We start from the raw sequence: 27,671 nt of genomic DNA, 5'->3' as shown, positions 1-27,671 counted from the left end.
TATAGAAATGTATCTTTAACACACTGAAACAACCTAACTTTATGTCCAACTCTACATGGTCCCCTCAATGTTTTGTTCAGTACATCTGCTAAATATTAAGGGGCTAAGGCAAAGCTAAACGTATGCCTACTCAGCATAGTTTATGATTTCTTTAGAACTGAGCATTTTCATGTAAGTCTTGCGACTAAAGGGGCATAACTAGTCTGTAACAAAACATTCTCACAAAGGCAATGTTCGGAGGGAGCATGTTGATGGAATTGCGGGCTATGCAACGTTACCTGAAAGTGTTATACATCTGTTTTAAGCACTGACGTGCGGTGGGGTGAGGCAGAGTCTTTACTGTCATACTAACATTTGCACCAGACTTTTGACTGTATAAAGTATATAAAAAATACAAAGAATATGTTAGAAATATCTTATTTGCATTATTCTAATAATTTTATAGCCAAAACTCTGGAGTAAAAAGTCTATGGCAGGGGAGGCAGTGCCTCACCTGGCTAACTTTTCCACACATCTCTGATCAAAACTCACCAAATTTCAAGGAGCTTATACTGCTGCACCTGTGTATAATGCCCAGATGTACACTTTGGCTCATAAATTGCATGTTAATCTAGCTCTGGGGCTAGCCAGTGCCTCCTGAGCTATTTAGCTCACCGCACGTCCCTGGTTTTAAGGCACTATGAGGGCTGGTACCAATGCACACTAATGATGATGATGATGTATTAAACCAAGCATACAGATAGGTGCAATCCACTTGCAAAAGTCCTCTCTGCATATGGCAAATATATCCATTTACTTCCCTGCATGCAATGCTGGAGCAATTACGTCTGACGTGCATTCCCCTCTGCTTCAGCCGCCAAGTTTAAAATGAAAATTAGCTGTGCTTGAGGACACCATCTGAAACACCTACACTAAATCTGCCCCCAGTTTTACTGTCAGGGAAGTAGGCTTGGATTTCTATTGTTTACCTGCCCTCAAATATTTTTTTCACACAAAATTTAATCGAACAAATGCTTACACTCTGCTGAATGAGAAATGGATGTGTTAGATGTCTCATGCATCTGTACCTAGAATTGAGTAACATATTAAATTGCAAACAGCCAGGGAAGTTGATTTTGTACATTTATGTTGTCCCTGTGTTTTCTAGAACAAACTATCACCAAAATAGAGAAACACAGATGTCTATCAGTCACAATGTTTACTAAATAGATGTATTCATTACATATCATAGTGACATCAACAGGAAGAGCTGTAATTAAAAAAAATCATTATAATCCCCATGATTTCCCGTCCTTCAAACTTTGCTCTGAAACTCTTAACGAAGAACATTTAATCTAATAGAATAGTTACTAAAGGAAGGAGAGAATTTCCCACAGAGACTTTTCAAACGGGTACATATTCTTAAATTGATATGTTTTCTAATGTTTAAGCTTCAATCTGAATACTTAAACAGTTTTTCCTGGTATATCTTTGAATAACAACTCAACTGGTGAAAAGTAATTTAAACTGTTGGATGAAAGTCAGATCATGTTATTAAACAAGTAATGTTGGCATCAGAATACTAATTTGTCAGAAAGATGCCTGTGGTTAACTTAAAACTTTATTTTTGTAATTAACTTCCTGTAAGACTTTGAATTTGAGCCAGGCAAAAAAAAATTATCTTTAATTATCGTACTGTGTTTTTTGTTTAACAAGCCTTTATTGCTCTCAAAACTGTGGCCTTATAAATGAGTTTTTGTTATTGTCAGAGGAGCTGGCTTTCATGATATAAAGCTTTTATCTTGTATCACTTCTCTATTATGATAAGGCAGCGGTAGGCATGAAAATATCTCTTTTCTGTTGATGATATATGCCATAGAAGCACCGGGTAATTTTAGTGTCACTTGCTCACAATTTCACCTAGGGTTTTTTTTTTTAATAATGAAAGTTTTCCATTGTCTGCTCCCCAGTAGTGCTATTGTTTCACAAATGTGAAATGTTCTTGAAATAGTTGTTATCATCATAATATTAAAATGATGAAAGGTAAGAAAAGTACTTTCATAAATAACATTTGAAAAGTCAGCACTAAGTCAATTTTAAATGAGCAAATTTCCTAAATTCTCCTGGCTCATTTTGTTGAAAAGAAGACTTGACTTCACAGATTCCTTGGGTGTGTTATAGAATATCTGCAGTGTCTAGGTATACAGTCATTAGGTTGACCCCATATGGTTGATGTGTATTAGAATGACAGGGTCAAAAGGTCGACTGGTAAAAGGTAGACAGTGTGTAAGTTGAACAGGTACAAAAGGTCAACAGGTAATATTGACTTTTTGAACCTGTTGACCGTTTGTACTTGTTGACATTTTATACTGTCGACCTAATGCATGTCGACCTATTGTCGGTTGACCTAGACCAGTGATGGGGAACCTTTGGCACTCCAGCTGTTGTTGAACTACACATCCCAGCATATCCTGCTACAGTTTTGCTATTTGGCCATGCTAAACCTGTAGCAGTGCATGCTGGGATGTGTAGTTCAACAACAGCTGGAGGGCCAAAGCTTCCCCATCACTGACCTAGATACTGCGACCTATCATCCAGATATCATTTTCTTCTCCGATTAGAGAGCCATCAAACCCAGCCAGATGGTCTGATTTAGAGGCACGTGACAGTGGCACCTCTGCTGTATCTTTGCAGGCAGCTGCAGAAATCATGCAAAATCCGTAGGAGGCAGCATTGGATCATCTGCATGAACACAGGTCACCTGAGAAGCCTTCAGGTTACTTTGGATGCCTGGCAATATCATGCTGCCGGGGCCAGCGAAGCTGCGTCCAATGACAAAGCTACTGGCTTTGGCATGCATAGAAAACAAGGCTTTCATGCTTCCTATCACTGAAAACCCTTAAATTCAATTTTCATTTCTCATTTACATATTTTTTTTAAAGTTTAATATATACAGTATATACAGTGTGTTTCAATCCAAAATCTTGATTTTGAATTTAAATGGACTTAAACTAGTGGTTAGAATGTATGATAGAGTGACCTGGGCGCCCCCTTTCAGTGGCTGGGTGCAGATGTAATTACTGATGATTCACGTTTTTAACCAGTATAATCAGTACATATCTCAAAATGAATGTCATCCAATTATATAAAAAAATGACAATAAATTTAATACAATAAGATAAAACAAACATGCATAAAATATTTCTAAGGACAAATGTCCCAAACTCAGAATGAAATCGTACCCATAGGGTAGCAAAGGAGCCACAGGTAGTATATACGGCAGGGTGGTCCAGACTTCATCCTGCTCTGGCTCCTAAGCTTACCAGTGGAAGTCTATCCGCAAACGTCCTGTACCCGGAAGTGTAAATGTCCAATAGCCAAACATGTAGATGTCCAATAGCTATTGGACATCCACCCTTCCGGGTCCAGGACGTTTGCAGATAGACTTCCACTGGTAAGCTTAGGAGCCAGAGCAGGGTGAAGTCTGGACCACCCTGCCGTATATACCACCTGCGGCTGCTTTGCTACCCTATGAGTACGATTTCATTCTGAGTTTGGGACATTTGTCCTTAGAAATATTTTATGCATGTTTGTTTTATCTTATTGTATTAAATTTATTGTAATTTTTTTTATATAATTGGATGACATACATTTTGAGCTATGTACTGATTATACTGGTTAAAAAAGTGAATCATCAGTAATTACATCTGCACCCAGCCACTGAAAGGGGGCACCCAAGACACTCTATCATACATTCTCATATCTGTTTCATTTGGGGGTAAGGGAAACCCCTCAGTGTGTCCAAGGCAGCACCAAAAAATTTTCAGCGCCCAACGAGTTACTCCAAATTCCATATTTGCTTAAACTAGTGGTGGATGAGATGTTTGAGCTCCTGGTGTAATCCAAGACGCTGTGATTTCTTCATAGCATTTTATAATTAGTCCTCACACACAAATACCCCTTCACCTTCCTGTTTATCTCTCAGCATGTGCCTGTGCGGAAAAATTGCTGTCCCCAAACCTCGTTTTAAAGAGTGTGAGCACTTTAGGGAAATATTTTCCTTTTTGGTAGTAAAGCTTTTTAGAGTTTAAGAAAATAAAACCCACACATTTTAAACCAGAAAAACATGCATGTTATTGTGACACAGTTTAAGGTAATGTTTGTTATCTTATTAATATGCGGATCAGTTAACATTTGTACATAACGATGATAAAATCTGACCTAAAAAAATATGTAATCATCTTTAATGTACTGTAAATCTTAAACATCTCTTAAATATTCACCTTGTTATTGGTTATTGAGTCATACTGTAATTGAGGTGGTGTACTTGTTAGCTAAATCCGGTCATTTTCCTCCCAGTGGTTGTGCTCATGGAAACTTAGCAGGATGATCTTTTGCATCCATCTCAATTCTCTTAACTGGTAATATAAAAAGTCACAGCCTCTGACAGCTCATTATTGTAATTATTCACAAGAAGTTATGTAGCAGTTTTATCTGTCGGACTATTAAGTATTAAGTATTTAATCTGGCATTGTCCCAGCAATGTACATTAATCATATCATCTCTGATTACAGTCCCTAACCAAGATGTTCAGGGCGTGATAGCGCTAACATTGTTTGAAGACTACATCTACTGGACAGATGGGAAAACCAAATCTCTGAACCGTGCACACAAAACCTCAGGAGCAGACAAGATATCACTGCTTAACTCTTGGCACACCATATCGGACATTGAAGTGTACCATGCTTATAGACAACCTGATGGTGACTATATCATATATATAATTTAGCTGTTAGTCTTTTAACTGACTGGCCATTTCTGCACACTGCAAAATGTCTATGTGATTATTAATCTTTAATTGAAATCTATCTCTTTTCCTCTATCAATTATATACAGTATCTATGAATGTACTGTATCTATGTATGAATATCTATCTATCTATCTATCTATCTATCTATCTATCTATCTATCTATCTATCTATCTATCAAGACACAGATGTTTATCTATATCACATCTCCCTATGAATAGTTCTGTCTATTTTTTATCTATCTCATATCTATCTATCTATCTATCTATCTATCTATCTATCTATCTATCTATCTATCTATCTATCTATCGAAATAAAAGGATGATACTGTTAATCTTTACAATTTAGATTTTTTTTAGAAACAATGGTATTGAAGGTCCAATAGGTTGTTTAAACTAAAGAATAACGTAAATCACATCAAGTGACACCCATTCCTACATTTACTGATGAATGTTGCAGCCACAGATAGAAGACAAACAGCAACATTCTTGCAGAAGTTAGACATTTTAATGATCAGTTTTAAAATCTATGAATTGCAGTGTGTTGTATTCCATAACCCAGCTACAATCTTTCATTTCCCGATGTAAGCAGTGTGCAGGTGTCACCTCATCTGTATGCATCCGGGATCAGTTGATGGATTCCTAAATGGCTTTTTATGTAGTGTGAGAGTACTGTTCTGTTATCACAGTATCATAGTTACCATTTTATTAATGACTAGATACATGTCCTTGTCATAATGTGTTTTGTGTAATTTTTTTTATTAGGTCCTTCTTCTGTTTAAACCACCGTATTAAGGAATTCAATTAACTTTATCTGCTGATAAATATGATGTATTATGCCATTGTCTTTATAGTGCCTGACCACCCTTGTAAAATTAACAACGGAGACTGCAGCCACTTATGTCTGCTTTCGCCATACAAGTCACACACCTGTGCGTGCCCCACACATTTCTACCTCGCAGAAGATAATAAGACCTGCCTATCTAACTGTACAGCCAGTCAGGTAAGTGCTGCAAATGCTATACATTTACCATAGCTTCATTTTCAGTGGTGTGTAGTTGCAGTGCTGATACAGTTATCTGAAGATGTAGTCTGAAAATCTTTGTTCTTAAATATGTTAGCAAACTACATAGTGACATAGTTTCTGAGGTTGAAAAAAGACAATTTGTCCATCGACTTTAACCTGTTAGTGATCTCCTACACTTCAATATTTTAAGACTAATAAATAAAACTGTGTAGTGGGTGGTCCTATCCTACAGATTTAATCCTGCAGGACATAAACACAAATGATCACCATGATTATGTTTTTTAAGTCAACAAATTAATTGGCTAGGGAGAATATTCTGCTGAATGTTTTTGCAACTTTATTGCATTGCAATGCTAGTCATTGATTATATCTGTTTTTAATCTGACCCCTCCTGCAAGTTGCCAAGTTGCTCAGATATCCAATAATTTCAATATAGGACAAGTAGTGTACATAGCATCTTTAGTTTTGATGTGCACTTCTTTGTTCTAATCTTAGTGTAGTTCTAGTTTGCAGTAAACAATGCTACTTTGTCAGCAGGTTTAATATCCTGGTTCTAAGGCCTGTGCTGTATGGGGTAACTTATTTGACAGGAGCCATAGTTTTTTCAATCAGATGCTCTAGATCACAGGTTCTCAAACTCAGTCCTCAGGACCCCACATGGTTCATGTTTTGCATGTCACCTGTACCTTTTTAAAATGTGACAGTTGGTGATACACAGTGCACCTGCTGGGTGACATGGAAAACGTGAACCGTTTGGGGTCCTGAGGACTGAGTTTGAGAACCACTGCTCTAGATGATTAGCATGGCTGTCTTAGATGCTTGAACAGGCTTGGTTTAGTTCATGGTATTTGAGATAGTTATCTTCTGCCTGTTGTCAGGCAATGAATGCATGGTCACAGGGACTAGAAACTCTCTCCTCCCAGAAGTACTAAATTGAAGTAGGAACTATTCAAGTACATTTCATACTAGACCAAATGGTCTTTGTATTTAAGACTATTTACCACAATGGCAAGAAATCAATTTTGTATCAAGTTTCAAAAGGGGAAGGAATAATTCCTAGCAATGCAACTCCTTTAAAGGCTATGTGCCCTTAAATTATTACAGGGTGTCCTCAGCTGCCGACAGCTGTGCTTAGCCCTGGTACTAGAATCAGGGCATGGCTATCCTTACTATTATGGTGAAAAATTTAAATATGCATGGGTGCTGGTGGCTGGTCAGAGGGGCAGATGTGCATGTGTGGGGGAGGGGTCAAGAATGAATATTTCTCCCAACCACACATCATGCAAGGAGAGAGAGGATTGACTGCTGCCACATCAGCTTCTCTGCATGTCCCGGGCTGTGGAGAGAATCTGCTGCAGCAGCTGTCTCTTCTCTCTCCCTACCCAAAAGTGCTGGGGCTGCTGTTCATAATGAGGGGACAGGATGGACACCTGCTGGGCCCCTACATCAGGTCAAGCATTAGTAAATAATATCCCCCCACCACCACCTAATGAAAATCCATAGCCATATCCAGCCTGTAACAGTTTAATTTTTAATACAGTTATTGAGCCATTGACTAGGTGGTGAGTGGGTTCTTAATAGTAATATGAATACAGAATAAATGGGCAGGTATAAAGACTTGAGTGACTTTAAAAAGGACCAGATTGTTGGGTCAAAGTATTTCCGAATGTCAAGGCTTGTGGGGTGCTCAGTATCATCCAGTACTGTACCTATCAACAATGGTTCAAATGGATGTTGAACAGCCAAAACTCATCAAGGGGAGAGGTCAACACTGCCTATACCAGTGGTCTCCAATCTTAATTGGGGTGTGAGATACTTTCAGAAAATAAAACCTCTGAAGGAGCTATCCCCTCGCCCCAATGCATGTGTGTTCCTGCAAAAGTGGGTGTAGACTCACAAAAGTGGGTGTGTCCTCTCAACTACAAGTATTGCCCCCCCACATAGTGCCAGATACACAAATAATGCCCCTCAGCAGTGCCAGATACACAAATAATGCCCCTGAGCAGTGCCAGATACACAAATAATGCCCCACAGCAGTGCCAGATATAATGCCCCCACCAGTGCCAGATACAATTCCCCCTGCAGTTCCATTTAAAAAGCTCTCCACAGCGCCAGATAAAATGCCCCCCTGCAGTGTCCGATACAGTGCCCCACACAGTGCTAACCCTTGCTGGCTTCTTCTACTGTCACCGGTGCTGCTCCTCCTGTATGAGGGATGAAAGGGGAGAAGAGTGCAGCGCGTGCCTCTCCTGTGAAGTCCGGAGAGCAGCTGCAGTGAGGGTGACAGAGTCTCCGGCGGTGGCGGGCATTTAAAATATGGTGCCGGTAAGTGAGCCAATCAAAATGCGCGGTCCGGCAGCCAATCAGGTGCCGCCACTGCTGGTCCATGAGCTCTGATTGGCTGACGGCCGGCACCATATTAAAAATGTAGGGAGGAGGAGTGCCAGTGACTGCCCAAGCCCGTGCGCTCTTTGAGGTACCGAAAATACTATGGTGAGCTACTGGTAGGTCGCGAGCTAGGGGTTGGAGATCACTGGCCTATACCATCTGGTTCGCTCCAACAGCAGGGCTACTATGGCACAAATATCGGAAAATGTTAATGATTGTGATGGCAGTAATGTGTCATGACACACTGGGCAGATTCAATTAGCCATGTTAAATGCACCCTTTGGGGCTTAACACACAAGGTAGTCCATATTTCTCTGACGTCCTAGTGGATGCTGGGTACTCCGTAAGGACCATGGGGTATAGACGGGCTCCGCAGGAGACTGGGCACTCTTAAAAGAAAGATTAGGTACTATATCTGGTGTGCACTGGCTCCTCCCTCAATGCCCCTCCTCCAGACCTCAGTTAGTATCTGTGCCCGGCCAGAGCTGGATGCACCCTAGGGGCTCTCCTGAGCTTCCTAGAAAAGAAAGTATTTGTTAGGTTTTTTATTTTCAGTGAGATCTGCTGGCAACAGACTCACTGCTACGTGGGACTGAGGGGAGAGAAGCGAACCTACCTGCTTGCAGCTAGCTTGGGCTTCTAAGGCTACTGGACACCATTAGCTCCAGAGGGATCGAACACAGGCCCAGTCCTCGGTCGTCCGGTCCCGGAGCCGCGCCGCCGTCCCCCTTGCAGAGCCAGAAAAACGAAGAGAAGTTGAAAATCTGCGGCTGAAGACTCCGGTCTTCATTAAGGTAGCGCACAGCACTGCAGCTGTGCGCCATTGCTCCCTTAGCACACCACACACTCCGGTCACTGATGGGTGCAGGGCGCTGGGGAAGGCGGGGGGGGCGCCCTGGGCAGCAATTAGATTACCTTACTTGGCGAAAAGCACATAATACAGTCTGATAAACTGTATATGTGCATTAACCCCCGCCATTAAAGTACATAAAAGGACAGAAGCCCGCCGCTGAGGGGGCCGGGCCTTCTTCCTCAGCACACCGGCGCCATTTTCTCTTCACAGCTCAGCTGGAAGGAAGCTCCCCAGGCTCTCCCCTGCAGTATCCTGGTACACAAAGGGTAAAAAAGAGAGGGGGGGCACATAAATTTAGGCGCAAAACTGTGTATATAAGCTGCTATAGGGGAAAAATCACTCAGTATAGTGTACATCCCTGTATTATATAGCGCTGTGGTGTGTGCTGGCATACTCTCTCTCTGTCTCTCCAAAGGGCCTGGTGGGGGAACTGTCTTCAAATAGAGCATCCCCTGTGTGTGTGGTGTGTCGGTACGCGTGTGTCGACATGTCTGAGGTAAAAGGCTCCTCTAAGGAGGTGATAGAGCGGATATGTGTGTGGGAGGGTGTCTCCGTCGACAACGCCGACACCTGTTTGGATATGTGTAAGTGCTGAGGTAAAATTATTGCACAAAAGGTTAGGAAACAGAAAGGAAATCTACCCTGGTCTGTCCCTATGTCACAGAGTCCTTCAGAGTCTCTCTATGTTCACTATCCAAAATAACAAAGTATCGACACGGAGTTTAACTCCACTGTCGACTACGATAATGCACAGTTACAGCCAAGAGGGCTAAAAGATATTCAATATATGATTATTGGAATAAAAGATGATTTGCATATCACTGATGACTCATCTGTCCCTGACACGAGAGTACACATGTTAAGGGGAAGAATGCTGAGGTAAATTTCCCTCCTCTCATGAGGAAAAAGAGCGGGAATCTCCAGACAAGAGACGGCAGCTTCCCACAAGAGAGTTCTCAGGCTGTATCCTTTCCCCACTAGGGCCAAGATGTGTTGAGAATCTTCCCCTTGGGTGTCCTGTTTGCACTAGCTATTCTCAGGGATCCTGCAGATAGTGTGCACATTCTAGTATACTACCCAGACCGGCGATTGTGTCGGCATGGGTTTATAGCGCTGTGGCAGCGTGGACAGGTACCTTATCAGCAGAGATTGAGACCCTAGTATGCATATAAATATTTTAAGATGCTGTCTTAAGTGATAGATATATAATTATAAAGCATGCCCAAAGGGACATGAGTATACTGGGTCCTAGAGACAAAAGCTATGTCGATTTCTGTTTGACGTGTCCTGTAGAATATACATTGGACAGATGATGCCGACTTAAGAGGCATATGGAAGGCTGAGGATTGTGTGGAGAAAGGTTCTCGGGCCTGGTCTCCACAGCTATAGCTGGTAATTCTGATATTTTGCCTTATATTCCTGCACAGCCTAGGAAAGCACGACATTATTAAATGCAGCTTTTCGAATAAAGAAACAAGAAAGTCTGAGGTGCGTCCTTTCTTGTCAGAGCCGGGGGCAGAGGAAAGAAGCTGTACAACACAGCTAGTCCCCAGGAACAGAAGTCCTCCCCGGCCTCTACAAAAATCCACCGCATGTCGCTGGGGCTCCACAGGCGGAGCTAGGCCCGGTGGGGACACGCCTTCGTAAGTTCAGCCACAAGTGGGTTCACTCCCTGTTAGATCCCTGGGCAATAGAAATTGTATCGCAGGGATACAGGCTGGACTGTGAGAAGATGCCCCCTCACCGAGGACCCGGCGGGCTTTCCCCCAAGAGAGGGAGCCAGTGTTAACTTCAATTCGTAAATTGTATCTTCAACAGGTGGTGGTCAAGGGTCCCCTCCTTCAACAAGAGGGTGTTATTATTCGACCATGTTATAATCCCGAAACCAGACGGTTCGGTTAGACCCATATTGTATTAAAATCCCTGAACATATACCTGAAAAGGTTCAAGTTCAAGATGGAATCGCTAAGAGCGGTCATTGCAAAACTGAAATGAATCGGGACATAAGGGATGCATACCTTCGTGTCCCCATTTATCCACCTCATCAGGCGTACCTCAGATTTGCGGTACGGGATTGTCATTACCAATTTCACCAAGGTAATGGCGGATATGATGGTGCTCCTGCGGAAGCAAGGTGTCACTATTATCACATACTTGGATGATCTCCTCATAAAAGCGAGATCAAGTGAGCAGTTGCTGGACAGCGTATCACCTTCTCTGGAAGTGAAACGGCAACACGACTGGATTCTATATATTCCGAAGTCGCAGTTGGTTCCTACAGCTCATCTGCCTCGCCTAGGCATGATCCTAGACACAGACCTGAAGAGGGTTTATTTCCCGATAGAGAGAGCTCAGGAGCTCATGACACTGGTCAGGAATCCATTGAAAACCAAAACAGGTGTCGGTGCATCACTGCACTCGAGTCCTGGGAAGGATGATGGCATCATACGAGGCCATCCCCTTCGGCTGGTTCCATGCAAGGACAATGGAACTTACTGGACAAGTGGTCCGGATCACATCTTCAGATGCATCGGTTAATCACCCTATCCCCCAGGGCCAGGGTGTCTCTCCTGTGGTGGCTGCGGAGTGCTCACCTTCTCGAGGGCCGCAGATTCGGCATTCAGGACTGGGTACTGGTGACCACGGATGCAAGCCTCCGAGGGTGGGGAGCAGTTACACAGGGAAGAAAATTCCAAGGTTTGTGGTCAAGCCAACAGACTTGCCTTCACATCAATATCCTGGAACTAAGGGCCATATACAATGCCCTAAGTCAAGCGGAGTTCCTGCTTCGCGACCAACCGGTTCTGATCCAGTCAGACCGCAGGGGCTCATGTAGACCGCCAGGGCGGCACAAGGATCAGGGTGGCAAGGGTAGAAGCCACCAGAATTCTTCGCTGGGCGGAGAATCAAGTAAGCGCACTGTCAGCAGTGTTCATTCCGGGAGTGGACACGACCTCCACCCGGAAAGGTGGTGACTTCATCAGGAAGTCTTCACGCAGTTTTGCAAATTGATGGAAACTGCCTCAGGTGGACTACATGGCGTCCCACCTCAATAAAAAGATTAAAAAAAAGTTTTACGCTGGGTCAAGGGACTCTCAGGCGATAGCTGTGGTCGCACTAGTAACACCGTGGGTGTTCCAGTCGGTCTATATATTCCCTCCTCTTCCTCTCAGACCCAAGGGCTGAGAATTGTAATAAACGGAGGAGTGTGAACAATATTCTTTGCTCCGGATTGGCCAAGAGGACTCGGTACCCGGAACTGCAAGAAATGCTCTCAGAGGACCCATGGCATCTGCCTCTCAGTCAGGACATGTTGCAACAGGGACCCTGTCTGATCCAAGACTTACCGCGGCTGCGTTGGACGGCATGGCGGTTGAACGCCGGATCCTAGCGGAAAGGGGCATTCCGGATGCAGTTATTCCTACGCTGATAAAGGCTAGGAAAGATGTGACAGCAAGACTTTTTCACTGTATATGGCGAAAATAGGTTGCTTGGTGTGAGGCCGGGAAGGCCCTACAGAGGAATTCCAGGGGGGTCGATTCCTGCACTTCCTACAGTCAGGAGTGACTATGGGCCTAAAATTAGGATCCATAAAGGCCAAGATTTCGGCCCTATCCCTTTTTCTCTCAAAAAGAACTGGCTTCACTGCCTGAAGTTCGGACGTTGTTACAGGGGTGCTGCATATTCAGCCCCTTTTGTGCCTCCAGTGGCACCTTGGAATCTTAACGTGTGTTGGATTCCTAAAATCCCACTGGTTTGAGCCACTTAAGACCGTGGAGCTAAAATATCTCACGTGGAAAGTGGTCATGCTTTTGGCCTTAGCTTGGACTAGGCGTGTGTCAGAATTGGCGGCTTTGTCATGTAAAAGCCCATATCTGATCTTCCATATGGAAAGGGCAGAATGGAGGACTCGTCCCAATTTCTCCCTAAGGTGGTATCATCGTTTCATTTGAACCAACCTATTGTGGTGCCTGCGGCTACTAAGGACTTGGAGGATTCCAAGTTGCTGGACGTAGTCCGGGCCCTGAAACTTTATGTTTCCAGGACGGCTAGAGTCAGAAAAACTGACTCGCTATTTAACCTGCATGCACCCAACAAGCTGGGTGCTCCTGCTTCAAAGCAGACTATTGCTCGCTGGATCTGTAGCATGATTCAGCTTGCACATTCTGCGGCTGGACTGCCGCATCCTAAATTAGTAAAAGCCCATTCCACGAGGAAGGTGGGCTCTTCTTGGGCGGCTGTCCGAGGGGTCTCGGCTTTACAATTTTGCCGAGCTGCTACTTGGTCGGGTTCAAACACTTTTGCAAAATTCTACAAGTTTGATACCCTGGCTGAGGAGAACCTTGAGTTTGCTCATTCGGTGCTGCAGAGTCATCCGCACTCTCCCGCCCGTTTGGGAGCTTTGGTATAATCCCCATGGCCCTTACGGAGTACCCAGCATCCACTAGGACGTCAGAGAAAATAAGAATTTACTCACCGGTAATTCTATTTCTCGTAGTCCGTAGTGGATGCTGGGAGCCCGTCCCAAGTGCGGACTCTCTGCAATACATGTATATAGTTATTGCTTAACTAAAGGGTTATTGTATGATCCATCTGTTGAGAGAGGCTCAGTTATTGTTCATACTGTTAACTGGGTATAGTTATCACGAGTTGTACAGTGTGATTGGTGTGGCTGGTATGAGTCTTACCCTGGATTCCAAATCCTTTCCTAGTAATGTCAGCTCTTCCGGGCACAGTTCCCCTAACTGAGGTCTGGAGGAGGGGCATAGAGGGAGGAGCCAGTGCACACCAGATATAGTACCTAATCTTTCTTTTAAGAGTGCCCAGTCTCCTGCGGAGCCCGTCTATACCCCATGGTCCTTACGGAGTACCCAGCATCCACTACAGACTACGAGAAATAGAATTACCGGTGAGTAAATTCTTATTATTTAGGGCACTTAACTCGGACTCTATGGGTTAAAGTTTGTTATCTGTCGGTTTACTATGCAGGGAATTGCAGAATAATTGAAAAGCTTTCTGTGTTAAACCCAGAGCTTTACCTGCTTGGTAACAAGTGGCTAATTGAACCAGCTAGTGTATTCAACTCACACAGGTCCTATCCACTATATTAAACCCTAAAACCTATCCACCATGGAAGCATCTAAAGTGGGCAAATGAGCATCAAAACTGGATCTTGGATCACTGAAAGAAGAAAGTGTTTTTTGTCCAGTGATTAACATTTGCTGTTGCATCATATGGACAGATGGGTACATTAATACATTTGCATAATTTACTTATAGAAGATATGTCACCATGCTGCACTGTGGAAGAAGAAAACAAACCAGTAGATGTAGTGGGATGTTTCGGGCAATGTTCTGCTGAAAAGCAGTGGGTCAGATCATTCATTTGGACATTAATTTGACTCATTCCACCTACATAAACATTTTTGCAGATCAGGTACACCCTTTCATGGCAGTGGCATTAGGATAATGTGCCCTAACAAACTGCATGGATTGTTAGAGATGATTTGAGGAATATAACCATGAGTTCAAAGTGTTGCTCTGGCCTTGAGAGTCACCAAGTCTCAATCCAATTAAGCAAGTTTTGAAGCAACGGTTTAATACTCCAAGGCTACACTGTGTCATATTGTTTGGGGAGTCAATTATTTTAACTACTATATCTATTTGGGCTTAAAACTGTCTGTCACTGTTGACTTGATAAAGGGCACTGTGCTAACCAAACTTGCAAATGTATGCAACCGAATAAACACATTGGTGCTTAACTGCTCCAAATGGAGTGCTGTGCCTTCAAAGCATTTATATGAGGCTCATCTCTGGCACCTATATAAGCATTTTGTTAAGGAGTGCTTAACTCCATAACCTTTATATATATATATATATATATATATATATATATATATATATAAAGCAGGAGACTCGGCACTCCCAAAAGCAGAGATAACTCGGTCCGGTGCCCTCAGAACTGCATTGCAGCAGTAAATAGACAAGACTTGAAAGCGGCACTCAGGACACATGCACAGCTGTATATAAACAGTGTAATGTGTGAAAGGTCATTTGTACAGTACCTCGGTTATCTGCCTCTATACAATAGCAGGGGTTAATGTTCTCCCATACTTGTTTGCCTAGAAAATAAGTCAAGTAAAATATTACAGTGTAATGTGCAAATTGTATATGTACATTCAAATATTTTATGCATTTAGTTCTGGATTTAATTGTCTGTGACAATAATATACTGTACTGCTGTTTGGAATCAATTTTTGCAATTAGAAAATATTTTAACTCAGCAGTAGAATTAAGCACGTGTTCTTTTTACTTTCTTTTTTTATTCTTCTCACCGATTCACTAAAAGCATAATCATACCCAGAATGTATGCTTAGCAGAATAAAACTAAATTAATTTAATAGTTCTAATTTAGATTTTAAAACTTGTCCGTATTTGGACAATGTGTGTTGCTTGCAAAAGTTACTTTTGGTTCTATGGGCATGTACTGTATGTGGCATTTGAGTTTATATTTCCAGTGGTAAAAACTAAGGTTCTCACTTGAAAGCCATAAGTAACACAGTGAATATATGAAGAATGTGAAGAATGGTTAAGATCATGACATCTTATGATATTGGCTCTTGATAACTGTAATACAAATACTGTTTATATGATGCACTGAATTACATATGTGATTGTCATGACGCTGCCGGCCAATTTCACAAATATGCCAATTTGAGAATTGCCACATGCGGCTTGGGGGTCATTTTTGACACACGGGATTTCTTAAAAACTTCAGCTGCCACCAGCAAGAGGAAATTAGCGTATAAATGCAAGGTAGCCTTCGCTTCTACTTGTCACACACACACTGCAATACTTAGAAAAGTAGGTAGACGTGAGCCACATGGGTCCTGGGTTTAATAATAACAGAATCAGAACTAAAATTAGATATTTAATTTCAAGAATACTTCAGAGCTTTAGTTACAAAAAGGTTACAAAGATTATTAAGAATATTTTAAAAACACACAGAATACAGCAATCTCAAAAAATGAAAGGAAATTAAAAAATTACAGAAACCCTACTTCACTTACTCAAACAAATTTTAGGTATTTCTGCTGTGGGGGATTTCACAGAATAACTCAGGTCATCTCCAATAGTGTTGAGTCCCCAATAGATCACACTTTCCCCATGAGGGAGACAGATATAGTCTTCAGCTCCAGCAGGCCCCCTCCCTTGGGATTTTGAACTACTTCCGTGCTGGACACTACACATACACCAGTTTTACAAACTTGGTGCTTGGCAACAGGCAAGGGGGGAGGTAAGGGGTGTAGCCCAAAGGTATACTGCAGGAATCTCTTTCAAAGAGAGTGAGGTTTATGACATTATCCAGGAAATAGGATCCCTGCATTCCAATCAGGACATTTGGACACACTTCCCTGGTCTGTTTACAGAGCTCCTCTGTTGACATAACAAATTATCAGCCCTCAATGTCCAGAGCTTGGCAATATCTGCTTTTGATGTAGAAATGTAATCCCCTTTTACAATGTTCATGTCAGGGTTCCAGGCAACAGATAATTTATATTTTGGACAATATACAGTACAATTCCCCCTCTTATCAGTATTTATAGCCTCCGGTCTGGTCATTGCACATGTCATCTCAAACTTTATGGTCTGCAGATCTCCCCCAGCCTGGATGTATGGAGGTTAAACGCAGGATATTGCCTGTCAGCCATTTTGTCACATCTAAGCTGAAAGAATACAAAAGTATATATAAAAACATTATTGGTGATTATTCCTGCAGGTAATCACCACACCTTAGATCACATATAATTTGTGATCCTCCTTTCTGTATTTAAACATGACAGTGATACACTATAATGTATAGATATTAAGCAAAGTGTTGTAATACACATAAGACAAACTTTAGTTATGCTCCCAACATTTAAACTTTAAACTTAGCTTTCATTAACACGAAGTAACTGCTCTATGCAGCTCTCATGAATTCTGGTGTGTTCAGGACTGTTCCTAGCCAATTTGGCTACCAGTGCAAACACACAAAAAAATGCACTACCCCCCCCCCCCATAGTCCATGGAAAAAAGTTGTATGCACCACAGGAAACGGGGCATGGCCTAGAAGCAAAGGAGTGTGCCCTTGTTTCCCCAAACAGTAATGCCTCTAGCACCAAATTATGCCCCAAACAGAAATGCCCCATGCACCTTATTATGCCCTAAACAGTAATGCCCCTTGCACCAAATTATACCCTACACAGTAATGTCCCATGCACCTTATTATGCCCCAAACAGTATTCTAGGCTCTGCATAGAATACTGCACACAGTGTGCACACAATGGCCGCGGGCCAGCATTCTGTGCAATTGCATGGCTGGCCAGCCCTAGAAATATCCATGGGTGTGTTTATAATAAATATCAAACTAGTAATGATTATAATATATACTATTAGCAGTATACAGTATGTACTTCACAAGCATAAAACCATTGCCCACTCTCAACTGAAATTGTATCATTTTAACTGAGACACTAGTTGTCTATTGCCGAGAAGGATTAAAATGTCTGTCTGCATTTATGTAGCACTACAAACATGTACAATTTCTAACATGTCTAACACCAGTTTACAAACATTAGAAAGTCTGATAAGATAGCCCAGCCTAATCATTTACCTGTGCTCTTAATGTGTTTCCTCTATTAACTGTCAATGAGTAATTGAAGCATCCAGCACTATTTCTGTGTTTACTAGATACAGTGAACAGAAATAATTGATCTAATCCTGTGTTTAACAATGGAAAAGAGATATTTTCCTACACATGAGAGATGTATTGCGGTTCCCCAGGTGCTAAATAGTCCAAAGAGTGTCTCTATGCTTATGGAATACTGCAAATGGGTGGCTTACACATTTTATAAATCTATATAAAGTTTATGTGGTTCCCTGGGCAGTAAATAGTCCAAAGCTTGTCTCCATGCTTATGGAATACTGTAAATAGCTGACTTATGTGTCCTATAAATCGATAAACACTATATGTGGTTCTCCGAGCAGTAAATAGTCCTGTCCTATAAATGGTTATACAGTTAAACTGTTTATCTGTTGACATCAGCCACACTTGCCAGACAGTTAATAATCATAATATTATCTAAAATAATTAAATACTAAAAAATATTTGTGGAGGAAAGGGTCAGCTCTAGTAATGTAAAACTAGTGATAAATTAAATGGGGTAATATGGTTGTGAAGAAAGAACGTCCCTAGGGGCCAATTTATACCTGATCGCTAGGCTGCTTTTTCTCACAGCCTGCAATCAGATCTGAACTGTGCATGCGTATACACCACAATGCGCAGGCATGAGGGACCGCAGCAACGGGGATCGCAAGGAGATTAACAGGAAGAGGGCGTTTGTGGGTGGCAACTGACCGTTTTCAAGGAGTGTCCGGGAAAACGCAGGAGGGAACAGGCGTTTGGAGGGAGGATTTCTGACGTCAGCTCCAGCCCCGATCATCGCAGCAGAGTAAGTCCTGGGCTGAAAACAACAAAGAACCTGCTGTATAGCGCCTTAGAATATAAAAATACAACCAATATTAATTATAGTTGCTCCAGCACCTGCGCTGTCGTAAAAAACACTGTGTGGGTGTTTAATTGAAACAAATGTAAAGAATAGGGAGGAACGGCTGCGCAATGTGTTGGAGCAATGAAAATAGAAGCTGACGTGTATATGATAAAAGTAATTTATTTATAAGAATGACATCACATGAAAAATTAATTATATATCTATAATAATAATTATGCCAAATTGGATAGTTAAGCACCTTGAGTTTTATATAGGAATATAAGCTATGGATAAGCACCTGCAATGCTGATATAACGATGTGTCCGGTGTCAATTTCCAGAGATAGTGTCCACAGTAAATAAACAACCAGTCAGTTGGTGATGAGAATAAAATTGCCGGAGTATGCAGTCTCAATGTAGCAAATATACCTGTTGCCGGATGAGTTGATAGATACCTCTCTGTGGGCTGGTACAGACCGAGTGTCCTCGGCTGTATAGTCCTGCAGTGCCCACTGTCTGCTGTGCAGCAGGGAGGTAGTTGTACTATCGTCAGGCGGGTGCAACGGGTTGTCAGCGGCGTGCTGATGGGAGCGGTGAACATAGATGGCGTTGCGCCGGGATGTGGAGCCGAAGCAGGGGTGACTCAGTCAGCAGATTGCTATCTCAACAAAGTCCAAAGTCAAGGTGTGCAAGAGGGCAGGGTCCTAACGTGTTTCGTCACATATCATATGACTTTCTCAAAGGTTGATAAAGTCATATGATATGTGACTTTATATGTGACATTCTTTCTCCCCAAACAATGTTATACAGTATAAACAAAGCTGCCTTTCATACAAAGAAAAGCTACTCCTTGCAAACTCTAACTATAATATAATCCTCACCCATGCCCCTTTACTTTTTAGTCAAGTCTTACTAGCCTAAGCAGTCAAAAATGTCCACATATTTCCCCTTTCATATAGATTCTTTAACGCTACCGTGAACACAGCGCAGTACCGAAATGTTACCACAGTGCACCACATCACCACAGCAGGCACTAAGTGACGACTGACTACAAGAGTGATGACACCAGCAAATGCTTTCCAGTTTACTGCACACTGACTTCCATTACCTGTGGTCAACAAGACAGGGCCAACGGGACAAGCCACTGAACTCGAAAGGCTGTGGACTGATGCTCAGATAATGGGGCGGCCATGAGCACCTAGGGCTTCCAATCTCATGTCTTTGCGATAATGGGAGGTGGGCTAGACATGGCCCAGCAAATATGGAGCAGACAGGCAGCAAGAAAAGGAAAGGGGAAACAAAAAAAGTGGAAGATAAAGGGAAAGGTATTATAGGAAGGATAAAATGTTATGGCCCATATAGACGGGCCGATGCAGGAGAGATGTGTGCTGAGCGAACCGCTCAGCACACATCTCTCCCGCCGCTCTGTGCTGAGCGTGCAGGGGGAGACAGGGGGGCCGCTCACTTCACCCAGCGGGTGAAGTGAGCGACCTGCTAGATTGGCCTGCATGCAGGCCAATCTAGCAGCAGCGATAGCGATGAGCGGTGCTGCGCATCGCTATCACTGTAGGGGGTACACACGGAGCGATAATGCTCATATTCTAAGCAATCTAGTCAGATTGCTTAGAATATCGCTCCGTCAGTACCCACCTTAAGAAATCAGAGATAAGGAAATGGACAAACAAATAAAGAAAGACTAAATGGAATAAAGAAAATCAGCAAGAAAAAAGGCAAATATAAATTCACGTTAAACAATATAGCCCAACAAGTCTTCATAGTTGTTATCTGAAAGATGACAAACAGCCAAGAGGAACTAGAATGTTCTAGCCAGCACAAAGTAATCCAAAACACACCTTTAACTCCGCCTACACCTAACTAACCAATCAATAAATAAAGCTAATTACCTGACTTACAACAATAACCCTGTCAGTTAACTGCTAGTTAACTCATGGTAAGGGTCCGATTCCTGTGCAGCCATGACTGCATTTTATTGCACAGCTCGACTAAAGCCGGGTACACACTATGCAATTACAGCCAAATAATATAAATAATTATGACATAAATGTCTTTATCATTTATTTTTAAGCTTATATCATCCAGTGTGTTTGGGGGTAATATTGGTGAACAATGAACAATGCGCATTCCCGCACACCATTCAGTGATCACCAATAGTGAGCTGACATGCAGCTCAACCCGTCAATTATTGTTGAACGATAACGTTCAGTGTGTACGCGCTATATCTCTGAACGCTATATCGTTCAACGCCATCATTTCAGCATCGCCCAGTGTGTACCTGGCTTTAGTGTTAATGCTAATACCGCAGCTGTTGGGCAAAGTTGCATTATCGGACTCACATTATTCATACTAATGGACATTGCACTAGCCCTATTGGGACACAGAATAACCATGAGAACATTGATGCCAATCCAAGTATCGATAAAACCACAGCCACCAGCAGCAACATGCCTGCACCTCATTAGCTACTCCCTGTTACCTCCAAGGAACACCCACTGAATTTGCCTCTCTCTGAGGCGAAATTCGTTCTGCATTCCCTGGTCATAACCATTGGGATGCATGCTCAGCACAACTTGCATCTGACATTGGGGGTCATTACGACCCGATCGCTCGCTGCAGATTTTCGCAGCGAACGGGTCGGAACTGCGCATGCGCCAGCACCGCAGTTTGCCAGCGCATGCCAGCCGTCGTTGTCTAGCGATCGCCTCTGAGGCAGACACGGTTGCTGGGCGGAGGGGGCTGGACGGCGGCGTTAAGCCGCCATGTAAGGGGCATGGTCCAGCTAATGCAGATGTGGCCAGAACATTGGGGGGGTGGGCCGCGGCAGCTGCGTGACATCACACGCAGCTGCTGCGACACGGGGCAGCGAAGAGGTTCTTCTGGCCAGCCGCAGGAGCTGCGCTGGCCGGGAGTAACTCCTGAGATGCAAAAGCATCGCCGCTGTGCGATGCTCTTGCATTTCTGTGCGGGGGGAGGAGAGGGCAGCACTGACATGCGGAGCTGACTAGCCCTGTGCTGGGCGTCCCCCCGCATGTCTGAGTGCCTAATTGTAGCTGCAGACGACAGCTATGATCAACTCAGAATGACCCCCATTGTCAGTGTTTTCACCTATGGATCAGTCCCTAAGTGTTTAAATGCCCTCTGCTGTCACTCATATGTGGAACAAATACACAATACTTCTAGCCTCCAAAGTAACCAATTGAGTTTGATGTATGTCGAAACTCCTAATCTTTGTTTGCAGTAAAAAAAATACAATAAACTGCAAATTGTTGCCTTTTCTGCCTGTCACACGCATAGCCAGAGTTACATCATATTATGAACCATTTGTATGTCGAATGGATGCCTAATTCAGTTGTAGCTCTTGCACCCCAGGACAGACTGGCCATCTGCCACTTCTGGGAATTACCAAAAGGGCTGATGGCCTTATGGGCCAGTCTGGTCTAAATGCCTTAGCTGAACAGCTGTGCTCCGCTGTATGGCATGCAAAGAGATATGGGGTAACCGAGCAGGCTCCCTGTGCTCTGCTCAGCTACCTGGCATACAGAGACACGGGGACATGTGTCAAGGCTATGCCCCGAGAGCCATGACAACGCCCCTTGTGTAAGGGCTCTTTTAGAGCCTCAGACCATCCCTGCTTGCACATAGCATGTGGTACTGTAGGCAAGGATGTTTCAAGCCAATTTGGCTCCCAGTGTGACTACAAAAAAATGCACCCCATCATAGTCATGGGGAGAGTGAATGTTCCCCCGAAAAAGGTGTGTGGTCTTGCTGAAAATGGTCTTGCTAAAAAGGGCATGGTCATGCATGAAAATACTACCTTAACCAAATTATGCCCCAGTAATGCCACCAGTGCCAGCTAAAGGTCCATGTGGGCCTGGAGCTGAAATGTATGATGGGCCTATTGTGTGCCATAGAGTGTGTGCCCAGTGCCACAGGGATATTGCTAGTGATATGGGAGGTGTGGCCAGTGTTGTGAGGGTGTGGTCTGCATTGGTGGTGTATTAATGAAAAGGGTAAAGTGAGAGTCTATGAACAAAGGTAAACACTCCTTGATAACATAACCATAATATGACAAAAATAAAAAGGACACTTAGCATATCTCCCAACACTGGGGAGGACAAAGCAGGGACTTTCATGGTGTGGTCTTATGCCGTGCGAGGCCACACTCCCTATTGCGCACAGTTTTGCAGTGTGATGCTCTCGTCATGCTGGTGGCTTGCACAGTACTCTGGGAATGAGCTGCTGGGCAGCCCCTGTTGCTCCCGGCCCAGTGGCCATGCTGTGCACGGAATGGCGCACAGGGTTGTATCTTGCATAGATGGGCACATTATAGTATTAGTAAATTAGTAGTAGCAGATAAAAATTATAAAGAAAGTAAATGTAGGAAAACAGAGAAAAATAAAATAGTGACATGAAAGAAAACGCCACGGTGCCTAACCACAATTACATAAAGAACTCACAGTGTTGCTGATTACGGTCATTCCAGTTCTTGGGCAAGGAGAATATTTTCAGTTAAAGGGAAAGTTGACTTAGTCCAAAGTGCAGAGAACACCCGGCCTCACTGATCTGGCGTGTTTGGCAAGCCTGGACGTGTGTTTCATTGCCTAGCAACTGTGAAGCATCTGTGCTGCAGATGGTATGGCCAGAGGAAGTGTCTGCATACACACTTAGGGGGACATTTACTAAGCAGTGATTAGAGCGGAGAAGTAAGCCAGTGGAGGAGTTGCCCATGGCAACCAATCAGCACTGAAGTAACATCTATAATTTGCATACTATAAAATTATACAAAGCTGCTGATTGGTTGATGGGGCAACTTCTCCACTGGCTCACTTCTCCGCTCTTATCACTGCTTAGTAAATGTCCCCCATAGTCTCTAGGCAATAGGTGCCTACAAGTGCAGGGGAGGAGAGACATCACGTGTGAGGGAGAGGAGCTCATCCGACCCAAGACACTATACAGTGCAGGGAAGGCTAGTAGCCTTCTCTGTGAATGTTGCCATGTGTGAGTCAGTGTGACCAGGGAGGTGGGCCGGAGTTTCAGTGGGCAGAGCCTCAGTCTGATAACAGCGGGTAGGCATGCTGTAACAGTAAATCATTTTTCTTGTCTACAGCAGCACATCAAATGTTATGGGCCTATTTTGATGGGAGGACTGGAGCTGCAGCTCCATTCGCCCCATTGTTAATCCAGCCCTGAATGCCACTAGCACCATATTATGTCCCACATTGTAATGCCCCTTGCCCTAAAGTATGCCCTACACAGTAATTTATCTTGTTATATTCCACACAGTAATGCCCATTGCACCATGTGTCACTTAGTATTATTCACAATGCCCTTACATTTCACAGTGTACCTAGTCCTGCTCATTGTCAGGGGTTGTTTCATACTGCTACTGCTGCTGCTCGCTTACACCCTCCACTGCTGCTGCTGATGCTACCAACTCTACCTCCACATTCCGGGCACTGCAATGCCATTGCCTGCCTCCTCCCTCTGGGCTCCACCTAAATGTCCCTCCCAAAATGGCTGCCTCCTCCTCTTGTATCTATCAAAACTGTCCAGTACCTCATGAGCCATTTTGGTAGGGCACAGCTGGCCCGGCCCTAAAAACTGCACTGACTGTAGGTGTGTGTATGAGAATTATAACTAACTGGTAGAAGAACAGCATTAAAACAGTTTTAAGCATATGTAATGTGAATCCTTTGCAGACCCTCATTGTGAATTCTTGGTGTAACTGTGTTAGAATGGGATAGCATTTCTTTTTCTTACTGATAGACAAAAACTTGATTGACAGTTATCAACCATATTGATTTGAAATGTCTTATACTGACATTGTTTGTGTAATCTCTTCAGTATTTTCCTGTTTTTAAGTATGCACACTAAGGTGGCAAATGTAACAGTGTGCAAGTTTGGTAAACTGGTGAGTTTCTGGTGTGTTTCTGGGTGAGATTGAAGTCACTATGGGGGCCATTCCGACCTGATCGCACGCTGCTGTTTTTTGTAGTGCAGTGATCAGGTCACTGCTGCGCATGCGTATGCACCGCAATGCGCAGGCGCATCGTATGGGTACAAAGCAGATTGTTGCTGAGCAATGGATTTAACGAAGAATCCATTCGCACGGCCGATCACAAGGAGATTGACAGGAAGAGGGCATTTGTGGGTGCTAACTGACCGTTTTCTGGGAGTTTTTGGAAAAACGCAGGTGTGTCCAAGCATTTGCAGGGCGGGTTTAAACATACTACACATTGGACGAAATAGGCAGCAAGTTGTAAACCTGCTATAAACTCACCAGAATACATTGCCAAACAATCGACTGTCGGACTGTCCTCAGACCAGCATGCTTGATGAAATCTGACATTTACTGTAAGTCCTATTAGCTTATCTCACATAAATGGCCAATTTAGACACATTCTAAGACTAATAAAACCAGCCCACAAGCCAGTATACTACAAATAAATCACTTTTGTTATGTTAAATGTTAATAAGTTTTATTTAGAAAACATTTTCAAATATAGTTGTATAACCTCCCTGTCATTACTCATTATCAATGTTGTCCTTTGATATACAGTATATCTGAGAAAAGTTTATTGGGCTAATTTCTTTTGTAAGTAATATGGCAGATGTAGTGTAATACATGTTATATATGTTAAATTATATGCAGTAGCTGGTAAGTCAACCCAATTTTTTTTTTTTTTTAGCAAATTAAAGAATAAAAAATGTGAGCATACACTTTAATGTTTAATGAAATGAAAATGTAATATCCTCCTCCGAAAAAGCTATTTTGAAATCTTCTCTGTACTCTTTCACCTATTTAATTCCCAAATCTCTTAAAGTTAAATATGCACAAAAAGGCTTATTAAGAGTTAATGAGGTCAACCTCACACAACTTCTATCTACCAATGCATATAATGGTTTCTGTCATAAAAATTGTATTTAGCTTGTGCAAACTTACTAGAAGTCACAGGATATTAACCTTGATATTTTACTTTCATGATTTTCATGTTATTTTATTGTCTTGAACCTTTAATATGTTTATACTTTTATAATTGTTAAATAGTTTTAGAATTAATCCAACCAACCTGTTTCTGCAAGTTTAATCTTGCCTAAAACTCACACCCTATTATGTGTACCCATAGAACTGCACTGCCACTGCTTACCTATAGTGTGCAGCTAGCAAAATAAATTTTCATTGGCTTTGCAAGATAGTCTATGATGGTGCAGCTAAGCACAGCATGAAGGAGAGGGTAATGTGAGCGAGTTCTATATTTTACACTTGGAGGCTGACTTCTCCTTCTAAAAAGTCCAGATAATAAATGTTATATCTTGATAAGGGTAAAAATGAACAGTCAACAGATCTGAGTCCTGGGAAAAATAATAATTTCTCTGACGTCCTAGTGGATGCTGGGAACTCCGTAAGGACCATGGGGAATAGACGGGCTCCGCAGGAGACTGGGCACTCTAAAAGAAAGATTAGGTACTATCTGGTGTGCACTGGCTCCTCCCTCTATGCCCCTCCTCCAGACCTCAGTTAGAATCTGTGCCCGGCCAGAGCTGGGTGCTCCTAGTGGGCTCTCCTGAGCTTGCTAGAAAGAAAGTATTTGTTAGGTTTTTTATTTTCAGTGAGATCTGCTGGCAACAGACTCACTGCTACGTGGGACTGAGGGGAGAGAAGCAAACCTACCTGCTTGCAGCTAGCTTGTGCTTCTTAGGCTACTGGACACCATTAGCTCCAGAGGGTTCGAACACAGGGCCTGACCTCGATCGTCCGTTCCCGGAGCCGCGCCGCCGTCCCCCTTGCCGAGCCAGAAGACAGAAGAGAAGAGATGAAATCGTCGGCAGAAGACTCCTGTCTTCATTATGGTGCGCCATTGCTCCCACAGCACACCACACCACTCACTCCGGTCACTGTAGGGTGCAGGGCGCTGGGGGGGGGGGGGGGGCGCTCTGGGCAGCAATAAAAATACCTCTGGCATAAAAATACACATAATACAGTCTGTGACTGTATATGTGTAAAACCCCCGCCATTTTTAGTCAGAAACAGGACAGAAGCCCGCCGCTGAGGGGGCGGGGCCTTCTTCCTCAGCACACCAGCGCCATTTTCTCTTCACAGCTGCGCTGGAAGGAAGCTCCCCAGGCTCTCCCCTGCAGTATCCTGGTACACAAAGGGTGAAAAGAGAGGGGGGGGGGCACATAAATTTAGGCGCAAAATTTGTATATACAGCAGCTACTGGGTAAACACTGAGTTGTAGTGTAATCCCTGGGTTATATAGCGCTGGGGTGTGTGCTGGCATACTCTCTCTCTGTCTCTCCAAAGGGCCTTGTGGGGGAACTGTCCTCAAATAGAGCATCCCCTGTGTGTGTGGTGTGTCGGTACGCGTGTGTCGACATGTCTGAGGTAAAAGGCTCCTCTAAGGAGGTGATAGAGCGGATATGTGTGTGAGAGGGTGTCTCCGTAGACAACGCCGACACCTGTTTGGATATATGTAAGTGCTAAGGTGAATTTATTGCACAAAAGGTTAGGGAACAGACAGGAAATCTACCCATGTCTGTCCCTATGTCAAAGAGACTTTCAGAGTCTCTCAATGCTCACTATCCAAAAATAACAAACACTGGTATCGACATGGAGTTTAACTCCACTGTCGACTACGATAATGCAAAGTTACAGCCAAGATGGCTAGAAGGTATTCAATATATGATTATTGAAATAATAGATGATTTGCATATCACTGATGACTCATCTGTCCCTGACACGAGAGTGCACATGTTTAAGGGGAAGTATGCTGAAAAAGAGCGGGAATCTCCAGACAAGAGACGGCAGCTTCCCACAAGAGAATTCTCAGGCTGTATCCTTTCCCCACTAGGGCCAGGATATGTTGAGAATCTTCCCCTGGGGTGTCCTGTTTGCACAGACGGTAGCACTTGCTATTCTCAGGGATCCTGCAGATAGCATGCACATTCTAGTATACTACCCAGACCGGCGATTGTGTCGGCATGGGTTTATAGCGCTGTGGCAGCGTGGACAGGTACCTTATCAGCAGAGATTGAGACCCTAGTATGCATATAGATATAAATATATA

General features: G+C 43.2%; 1 protein-coding gene across 1 annotated transcript in view; it reads left to right on the top strand.

Moving 5' to 3' along the window:
* The window catches only part of LRP1B (LDL receptor related protein 1B), a 1,835,733-nt gene that overhangs the window by 1,588,389 nt on the left and 219,673 nt on the right, over positions 1–27,671 (top strand). The window contains exons 61-62 of the mRNA XM_063932605.1: positions 4,554–4,742; positions 5,641–5,789. Coding sequence (XP_063788675.1) covers positions 4,554–4,742; positions 5,641–5,789 — 338 coding nt within the window. The remainder of the gene's footprint in view (positions 1–4,553; positions 4,743–5,640; positions 5,790–27,671) is intronic.

Source organism: Pseudophryne corroboree, chromosome 7, assembly GCF_028390025.1.
Source record: "Pseudophryne corroboree isolate aPseCor3 chromosome 7, aPseCor3.hap2, whole genome shotgun sequence".
Classification (NCBI taxonomy): domain Eukaryota; kingdom Metazoa; phylum Chordata; class Amphibia; order Anura; family Myobatrachidae; genus Pseudophryne; species Pseudophryne corroboree.
This window is presented reverse-complemented; position numbering and strand designations above follow the sequence as displayed.